The sequence below is a fragment of the Budorcas taxicolor genome, chromosome 14 (genome assembly GCF_023091745.1).
Source record: "Budorcas taxicolor isolate Tak-1 chromosome 14, Takin1.1, whole genome shotgun sequence".
NCBI lineage: Eukaryota > Metazoa > Chordata > Mammalia > Artiodactyla > Bovidae > Budorcas > Budorcas taxicolor.
The window spans coordinates 15163925-15173755 of record NC_068923.1 but is presented as its reverse complement, the minus strand read 5'-3'; the positions used below and the strand labels follow the sequence as shown (position 1 = coordinate 15173755).

Genomic DNA, 9831 nt, shown 5'->3' with positions numbered 1-9831 from the left:
TTGTAATGTTGGATTGGAAACTGGTCCTTTTAGGTAATGTGTCATACCAGCTCTGGGTACTGGTCACCCCAGACTGGGACTTGCCTTCTCTTTGTGTCTTGCTGGCTGGGTCATCTTAGGGGCTCCCCATCCCTGACAGAGGCTCTGATGCTCCTTCCCAGGGGCACGGCCTTAGGAAGGCCCACGGTCCCCCCACCCCACCCCACCCCACCCCACTCCATGGCAGTGGTTTTGGCAAAGCTCTGACTGTGTGGTCTCTGCCCACACCCAGCGGTTAAACTCCACTCACAGCTGGCCAACTGCTGTTTTCAACAATGCCCTGGGCAGAAGCTGCTTCTCAGACCAATCCCATTGCACCTGGCTTCTCTGAAGCTGATACCAAGGTCAGTGGTGGGATTCTCCTGACCACAGGGGGCCTTCGGCCCAGCCTCTCTCTCCATGACGTCCGTCTCTCGAGAGCACCCTGGGGTGGGCCCCGCCACGCTATGCAGGACCAGCCCGCTTCTCCCCTGGCAAAGACCTCTGAGCACTGCTCACTGCTGGCGGTGAGTGACAGCTGAGGGCTGCAAGCAGGGAGCAGTGGTCCAGGCCTCCGGGGCCAGCCCCTCAGCGTGGAACCGCCACACGGCTCACCCCGGGCGCCTCAGCAGTCTGCCTGCATCCTCGTGGAGACGGCGGTGGAGAATGACTCATGGACAGTGCAGCGCCCCAGAAGCCCTTCTCGGGAGACCTGTGCTCCCTGGAAGCAGGTCAGGGGCTGTCTGACCACCCTTGGGCCTCCAAATGAGCTCGAGGCGCAGCACACAGCAGGTGTCAGGACGGCTTCGCCCTGTGCTAGAAGCGCACTTATGCACCAAGGAAGCCCACTGCAGGCTTCCTTGGGGGTGGGTCCTGCCTGCCTTGTGCCATGGCCTCCCAGGAACAGAGGCAGTGCGAGTCCCTTCCTCCAACACTCCCCCTTCCAGAAACATCTGGCTACTATGGCCTCGAGCTGCCTCCAAGGGGCTCTGGCTCCACCCCAGGGAAGCCTGACTGACAGATCCAAGCAGGAGCTGCACCCACCCACCCATCAACCCCCCTGCCCCCACCACCTTGGCCATCAGAGCTGTGGGTGTGCAGGGCAGGGCCTCCTGCTTCCCACCCCCAACAGGAAATGCAGGTGAGGTGGGCGGTTCACCGCGGCCCTGCAGGCGGATGGGCCTTCTCCAGCTGCACAGCCTCCGGGGCCTCCCACACTGAAGGTCTAACCAGACCCCCGAGGCCCAGTGCAACCAGGGAAGCAGCGGTTCAAGAAGGAGCGCCAAGGGCAGGCTCCCTTGGCCAGCGGGGACGGCTGCTTACCGACCGGCCATGACACAGCGGGGACGGGAGCAGGCTGTGTGGGCAGGACGAGAATCCGGCCCGGGGGCTACGTCTGGTGGGGACCGAGCACCCACAGGGGGGCTAGGAGGCCGGCCTACCCCCAGCACCGTCCTGCTGCTCCAGGCCACTGGACTGGGGCTGGCCGTGGGGAGGGAGCGTCTCCATGTGTCCATCCGTCACGTCCAGGCTGCCGCCCCAACATCTAACCCTGCTGCACGCCCGCAGCAGGGGGCACATCTGACCCTGCTGCATGCCCACAGCACAGGGGGCACACGAGTCCAGAAGGGGTGTGAGTGCACACTGCACAGCTGCCGCCCCACACGTGCGGGAGACCGCCGTGAAAGCGCAGCGGGAGGTGGTCTGGCCCAAAAATCAGCAATGCGACTTTGAAAATGACCTGTGCTTGTTTCACAATCTTCATACACACGTTTTCATCGGGAAACACACGGCTCAGAGAGCAGCGGCAGGCCAGCCATGACTGTCACCTGTGTTTGGAAGGATGCAAAGACACCAGACAAACGACCACAAACCGAACCCTCGCCTCCCCTTGGCTCTTGTGGGAACAAGGGTGTCTCGGTGGAATGAATAACACAGGAATGAAAACTGTGTGCTCAATCAGCTGCCCGAGAAGCGGTGGAACTGAAGGCAAGCGGTGAAGAGCCCAGAAAAGTGCGCCCACTTCCGGTTCATTCAAAGAGGGCGGCCAGGCTGCCCAGGGCGCTCCGTCTGGTGACAGGCAACCAGGCTGCCCAGGGGCGCTCTGTCTGGTCGTGACCAGGGGCTCTCCGTCTGGTGATAAGGGACCAGGCCGGCCAGGGGCGCTCTGTCTGGTGACGAGCGATGCAGAATGGAGGCATCGGCAGTGATGTAGGGAGCACAGCAAGTCTCCGGGTACAGGTCTCTACAAGAGAGGCCCACACAGTCACCTTTCCCCATGTGAATCACTACGGGGCCAACAGCTCAAAGTAAGAGTTCCGACGCTGCTAGGCATCTGAGCAGCTCCTTTTACCGTTTTTGTTACATCACCTAAGACTAACTTCTGAACGTCTGGTCCAGGTTTACTAATGCGGAGGCAGTGAATGCGAAGTTCTGGGGATTGAGGGACTGTGGACCACATACAGGACTTGGAGCCCAGATGCTCAAAACACTGGCAGTGACCTGGGGGCCCACACTGGGGCAATGGGCTCCCTGGTGGCCTGCTCCTGCTGGCTCTAACAACTCTACCGCTGCATCCTGGGGCCCGAGGCCCAGGGCAACATGGAAGTGAGGCTCACTCTGCCAGGAGAGCTGACGACCGACGTGGGGACACGGGCCTGCAACGCCACAGGCAGGGGCCACACGGACTCTCATTCACAATCAAGTCCCACCCTCAGTGACCTGCCTGACCCAGGGCTGGCCCCCAGACCTGCAGACAGCCCCATCGGGCAAGCAGGGAGCCCTTAGGAAGTGTCAGCCCCATCAAGCAGCAGTGGGGACCACAGTCAGTTGGCTGAAGGTGGCTCTTCCCCGCTTGGACAGACAGACGTCCCTACCCTTGCACACAAGGCTTAGGCAGCAAATACAAGCTGGGTGGCAGCCCCTGGAGGTTCTGGGACATTTCAGGTCTGGGTGGGCCGTTGAGGAAGACCTCCTCACGCTCAAGTGGCAGGACAGACCACACGGCAAAACCTCAACGGGGCAGGCTGTTCCAAGGAACATGACCCCGAGACTGCAGGTCAGGCCTCACTGCCTCAGGCCTCGCTGGCCGTGGACGAGCTGGGCAGTGGGGAGCAAGGCTGGGTGCCGCGAGGCCCAGGGCGCTCCCAGGGCGCCTCGAGCTTGACCGCGGCGGTGGGGGCCCCGCGCCGCTGCGCCTGCCACCGCCTGCTGAACACGGAGTGCAGTGCGCGCAGCTGGCCCAGCTCCTGTGCCGAGAAGCAGGGCTGTGCCTCCGCGAAGCGCACCACGGCGTCAAAGGACACCGCCGCGTGCTCCCAGGCTGCTCTGTCCATCCCCCCAGCCTCCGCCGGCTCCAGGCTCCCTGAGGCCGTGCTCCCGAGGCGGGCCGGGGTGCCTGCTGCGAGCCCGGGGGTGTGCGCAAAGGCCTGGTCGGGGGGCTTAGTCCTGAGCCGCTCCGGCTCCTCCTCGGAGGATGAGCCCTCCATGAGTGCAGCCTCGGGCCACAGCTTCCTCCAGGCCCGGCTGAGGACGGTGCCTGGCACCGCGTCCCAGGCGCAGGCCACGTCGAGCACGGCGTCGTGCACGCTGCAGCGGGGAGCCAAGGCCTGCAGCCTGCCGTGGGGCGTGACGAAGTTCCTCATGAAGTCCCTCCGAATGCCCTGGTCCATGGGCTGGAGCAGGGTGGTGACGCTGGCGGGCAGGAAGATGGTGAAGACATTCTCCGAGGCCAGCTCAGCCTCGCGCGGGTGAGCCCGGGACCCGTCCAGGAGGAGGATGGCCTTGCTGTCCTCTGGCAGGGCCACGGCTCGGAAGTGCTCCTTCACTGCGGGCACGAAGATATGATGGAACCAGTCAGCAAAAATCTCCTTGTCCACCCAGGCGCTGCCTTGGGCCTTGTACACAACAGGCAGGTGCTGGAGGCCCTGCACCGCCTTGGGGCCACCCCATTTCCCAACCACCAAGGGTTTGATCCTGTGGGAGCCCGTGGCGTTGGCACACATGAGGACGGTCAGCCGGTCCTTGCTCTGCGTGGGGCTGGGCGTTGGCCCACCCTCTGGGCTGGGGCTGGGGGAGCAGCGCCAGAAGAGGCCGGTCTCGTCGGCGTTGTAGACCTGCTCCGGGGACAGGCCGTGCTCAGCGGTTAAGCTCCGGAAGAACCCGCAGAACTGCTCAGCTGCCTGCTGGTCGGCCGCCTGCTTTTCGCTAGACGCATCCAGCTTCTTGATGCCATGTCTGGCCTTAAAGCGCCAGAGCCAGCCGCCAGAAAACACGCAGGGCTCGGTCAGCTGCATCTGCTCGTAGAAGTCCTTGGCCTTTTCGATGAGCATGGGGCCCGAGACGGGCACGCCCTCGGACCGCTTCACCAGGAACCACTCATACAGCACGCGGTCCAGGTGCTCCAGCTTGGGTGTGTGCAGGGTGCGGCGCTGCGCCAGCGCCTTGTCCGAGTCGGAGCTGGCGAAGAAGCGGAGCAGCTGGGCCTTGTGGGCCCTGATGTCGTACAGGGTGGACATGCCCACGTTGTACTCCTGCATCAGCGCCCGCCTGCTCTCGCCCTTCTCCAGGCGCCGGCAGATGTCCATCTTCTCCTTCAGCGTCAGCACCACCCTCTTGCGCTTCTCCCCAGGGCTCCGCCCGGCAGCCGGCTTGGAGGCCATGAGGAGGGGGCTCGGCCGAGCCAAGGGGTCGCGCCTGGGCAGGGGCTGGAGGCCTTCCCGCCTCTTCCTCCCCCACCCTCGCCTGGCAGTGCTGACGCGGGGCCAGCACAAGTCAGGGCCCCTTCTTGGCTCCTCTCTCCAGCTCCAGCAGCTTCCCAACCCTCTCTGCAGGGGGACCAGTGTCAGCCACCCTGGGCGTCCCCACGGCTGGATCTCCGGCCTTCTCTGCAAGGACAGTGGCAGCGACTTCCCTCAAACACGGAGCAGAGAGTAGAGGGGCCCTGGGAGCTGGTTTCCAGCTAATTGAGGTCTCACCGCCTGAGCCGTGGGGGTCTCTCTCTCGCACATGGTGCTTTATCAGCTGGAAAGCAAAAGGGGGAAGAAAGAGAAGCATTACAGGGTGCGTTCCTTGGGCTTTTGAGCACGCCCTCGTCACTTCACCTGTGCTGAAGCAGCCACTGGCGGGGTCTGTGGGACAATGAACAGAGCTGCCGGCAGGTGATGCAAGAAGAGGCCGGCTCAGGGGCTACCAGGCTCACTGGCTCTTCTCAGCTTCCACAGTGACCTCAGAGTCGCTCGCTATGGCTCCAAACTAAAAGTGGCTGTCGGGTGCAATCTGACTTTTCAGGAAAGCGTGAAGGGCGAGGCTACTGAACAAAGCTGGGATGTCACCAAGCGCTGGGACCCGAGGGCCACGTCCCACTCCAGACTCAACTTTCCTATCACAACTGCTCACTGGGCCACCTGACACGAGTGCCTTCATAAAACCCTCGTTCCTTCGAAAGCGGCTGAGGCAGGGGTGAAGGTGCTGCAGCGGGCAGGGATTCCTTTAGGATTCTGGGGCTGGGGAGCCTGCAAGCCTCTTCAGAAACAAGTCCCTCAAGCCCTCTCTTCAAGAGCAGGCCCCAAACTCCTTCTAGAAAGACAAGCTCGGTAGGCCTCAGGCTCCTCCCAGAGCCAGGAGGGGCTGCCAGTCTCTCAACTACTGGTCCCCACCAGTAGAGCCTCGGACACCTCTGGTCACACAGTCATACATAAGCGTGCAAACAGCACTCACACCAACTCTCACCTGGGAGGGACTGCCAGCACGTCCCACCGCAGAGAGGCAGGCAGCGCTGACAGCCCCTCTTCCAGGCGGGACCCTCACCTCACCTCCCTCCCAAACCCTCATGTGTGGCCCCACCCAACTTCATGCTGTGGGTGAAGCCACAGGACTACTCACATGTGGAATGTACAAAAGCAGCCCCAGCCCTTTGAGACCACAGCTCAACAGAAGTGAAGTGTTTTCAGATGTAGCAAGACTCCCAAAGACAAACCCTAGGCCTGTCAGCAGCCAGCCCCAGGTTTGTCCTTTCAGCCCTCTGAGTCAGTCTCCTGGTCTGCAAAGTGGGGATGCTGGTCTTTTGGGGGGCTGTTTTCATCCTAATGGCTGTGTGACAGTGTGACTGTGCACTGCCTGGCCCCATGCGGAGCAGAGGGGATGAAAGGCCATAATCCATCCTCAAGGAGATGTGTAGTGCAAACCCATTGTAAAAACCAGGAGGAAACGGGGTGGGGGTCGGGGGTCGGGCGGTCACTTCAGAGGTACTGAGACTCTAAGCACAACAGGAAGGAGGAAGAAGGACCAGAGAAGGGGATTCAGTGCCAGAAACTGCTCACTGTTTGCCTGACACGAGGCGTGTGCAGCAGGAGCTAGAACACACCAGTCCTGCTGGTGAGGCAGAAACTTCCTTTAAAAGTGACATGCAGGTATATTACTTCTGAAGCAACAGAAGCTAAAAGGTAACATAACACGGCAAGAACAATGAAGACCATTTGCAGCCTTGCTGTGGACATCCTCCTGTGCCATAGGGGAGGGTAGCAGGGGGCAGGGGGCAGAGTGTGGGCAAGAGAGAGAGCAGCCAGGCACCACCTGCATGCGGCCCCTTCCTGCGAGCCGGCGGAGGCTTGTCCTCAGAGAAGGCCTGAGGAATTCAGGTGGGGCATGTGAAAAAGCACCTTTCTTTGGGAGCGGCCAACAGCGTGAGGTCGGGGCGGGGGAGGGGGGTTGACTATCGGGAGAAGTGCTCAAGACACAAGTTCTGGCCCAAGGAAGGGCTGGATGGAGTCCTGAGAGGCAAGAGGGGCTGGGCAGGGGTCCGCACTCAGGCGTGGACGCCGGCACACCCTGCAGGGAAGCGAGGCCGTCGTGGGCGCAAGTGCGGGGCCCAGGCCTGGGGCAGCCTAAAGCAGGGGGCTGGCTCGGTTAAGAGACGAGGCCTGTTCTGAGAACGCTCCTATTCCGGAGACCACGTCTGGGTCAGAAGGGCAAAAGCCAAACAGAGAAGAAGGAGGCCAGGGCTCAGGCCGGCTCCTTCCGGGGGAAGGGAACTCGGGCGCCGGTCCTGCCTCGGGCCGGAACGCCGGCCCAGCTCGGAGGGAGGCTGCGGAGGGACCAGATCGGTTCCGGGGCGCTCAGACCCAGGGGCGCTCCGCACCAGCAGCCAGGCCCCGTGTCCCGGCGCCCGCCTCACCCACCACACCGGCCCAGACCTCGCTCACCTGCGGACGCCTGGCCGCCGCCGCCGCCGGCCGGAAGCGCCCGCCCCGCGCCCCGCCGGCCCGCGGCCCCTCCCAGCCACTTCCGGGACGCTCTAGGCGTGTCGGAGGAATCGGCATCTCTGTGGTCTCGCGGGCGGCCGGAGCCTGTGGCTGGCTGCCAGGGCCCGGCAGTGACCGTAGCTGTGGGTTTGGTGATAGGTCCGTCGCTGGGCGAGGGTGGCAGGAGGCTGCGGGTGGAGGAAAGCAGTGCTTGAGCCCCTCCCTTTGCGAAGCCCAACGGCCAAGGCTGTTTTTCTCCTCCCCAGCCTCCACTAGAGCCTCCCGTGTGTTAGTCGCTCAGTTGTGTCCGACTCTTTGCGACCCCATGGACTGTAGCCCACCAGGTTCCTCTGTCTGTGGGATTCTCCAAGCAAGGATACTGGAGTGGGTTGCCATGTCTTTCTCCAGGGGATCTTCCCGACCTGGGGATCAAACCCATGTCTCCTAGCTAGAGCCTCATCCTCCCCTGATTGAGATGATTGGGATGATAAGACTTGAAGCCTTGACGCTGTAATGAGTGGAGATTTGGGGACCTTGGGATGGGGTGAATGTATTTTGCATGAGAGGCAGAGGACGTCCAAGCCCGAATGCCCAGAGCCCTATGTGACTGGGTCATCTCACTTTTTATCAGTGACTGTGGATGCTACTGAGATATGCTTCTTGAGGTGGGAAATTATTCCGGTTATCCCATGGGCCGGGTGTCATCCGTCACAGGTTCTTCATGAGGGGGAGGAAGGAGGCACAGGGCTGGAGAACCATGGGACCGTGGGAGCAGAGCCAGAAAAGGAGATGTGAGGCCAGACACAGGAGGAAGGGGCCACGAGTAGAGGAATGCAGAACTTCTAGGACCCGGAAAACAAAAGAAGGCATTCTCGCCGGAGCCTGCAGAAGAACCAGCTCTGTGGACACACTGAGTTCAGCTCTAAGACATGTCAGACTTCTGACCTCCAGAACTGCAAGAACTTGTTTGAAGCCAAGTTTACAGTCACTTGTTACGGTAGCAGCGGGGAACTTAGATGGATTTTCATAGCTTCTTGCCTTGGCTCCCAGGATGCTCCCACCCTTGGTCCTCCTTCCCACCCTCCCCTGCTGATTGCCACTTGGCCAACTTCCCCTCTGGTTCTCTCCTCTGTCCACACCCGCTTCCGAGATCTCCTCCAGGCTCGCGCTGTGCCTACCAGCAAAGGCCGGCAGCCGAAATGTACGGCTCCTGCCAGGACCCAGCCCACAAGCTCTAGCCGCGTGTGCCCTACCCAGCGCCCAGCGTCCCCTCATAGCCTTCTAACGCACCGTGAACCAGCCATCTCTAAACCTGGGTGCACACCCCTCTCGCCCCGCGAGCTTCAGCTTCACACTCCCCACCGGAGTGAGTGGCAGCTCCACGTCTCCATCCCTCCGGCCAAAAACCCAGCCATCCCCGCCCTCTGTCTCTCATCCCCTTCGCCCAACACGCGCATTCTGGCCTCCACATCCAGGCAGCATCTGGCCTCTGCCCGCTCCAGGCCACTCTGACCCCGCGGGCAGCGACCCGGACTCCTCTGCATGGGCCCTCTCTGTCCCCGCGGGGCACTCTGCTGCCACCTTGTGGGCACAGGATCACTTGCGCCTCCCCGAACCTGCATGGCGCTCCCTTGGAAGCTCCCACAGGCTCCCTGGGAACGCAGACCTTGTCTCCAGGACTGAGTCCACTCTGGCAGAGAGGAAGGGGTCTGGAAGACACAGGAGGAGGAAGACCATCCCCTGGTGCCACATGAAGCCTGGCTGCGGAGGGCCCCTTCCCCTAAGTATCCCCCCAGTGCACAGGGTCTGGCCCCCAACCATGCCAGATGGTCCCCAGCCCGGAAGTCTCGGAAAGGATCTGGCTGAGTGGACGCCCCCGCATCCCGTGCGCCCCAGAAAGGTCTTCCTGGGCCACCAGGCCTGGCTGGGTCCAGCTGTCACTGAGAGAGTCAGTTCCTAAGCAGTTTGATAAGTCCAGAGTCCCCGGGGAGGAGGTAGGGGTCTGGGGTTCTCGAGGAGAAGGAAAGGATAAACTTTTTTTTTTCTTCTTCTCTACATTCCTTAGTCCTTAGTCCTTAGTCGCATAAAACTTTTTTTTTTCTTTAAGCCCGGAACTGATGATTACACAGCAAACAACTCAGTTTAAACTCTGTACTAGGGATTATATAACAACAATGTATCCTGCTTGAGGACGGTTTCTCCTTTCTGAAAACCTTCCGACTAATCCTGATATTTTAGAATATATATTAGGGAATGGGTCTGGTAGGATCTTTCTATTGTTAAATTCTAATCCTGTCAGCCTAAAATGTAACCTGTGGGAGTGGGTCTGCTAAAATTTTTACAACCTCGAGACATTCTTTTGATTTATTGTAATAACTAATTTAAAAAATATACAGCTCCCTTGCTAACACTAGCGAGGGGGCCACTCTCCGTCCCCCTTCTGATGCCTACGTCGGAAGCTTTCTCTGTCCCTTTTTCACTTTAATAAAACTCTGCTACACAAAAGTTCTTGAGTGATCAAACCTGGTCCCTGGTCCTGAAGCTAAATCTTCTTCTTTGGAGATCACGAATC

At 60.8% G+C, this 9831-nt stretch overlaps 1 protein-coding gene across 1 annotated transcript; it reads right to left on the bottom strand.

Annotated features, from left to right (window-relative positions):
- Window positions 1-1104: 1104 nt before the first annotated feature.
- JRK (Jrk helix-turn-helix protein) lies at window positions 1105-5037 on the bottom strand. The gene has a single exon (XM_052651646.1). It carries the CDS (start codon window positions 4677-4679, stop codon window positions 3093-3095), a length of 1587 nt encoding a protein of 528 aa, XP_052507606.1. The 5' UTR covers window positions 4680-5037; the 3' UTR covers window positions 1105-3092.
- Window positions 5038-9831: the final 4794 nt, after the last annotated feature.

What these genes read in the sequence shown, in the direction of transcription:
- JRK (XM_052651646.1), bottom strand. Translation starts at nt 4,679, where the DNA reads ATGGCCTCCAAGCCGGCTGCCGGGCGGAGCCCTGGGGAGAAGCGCAAG.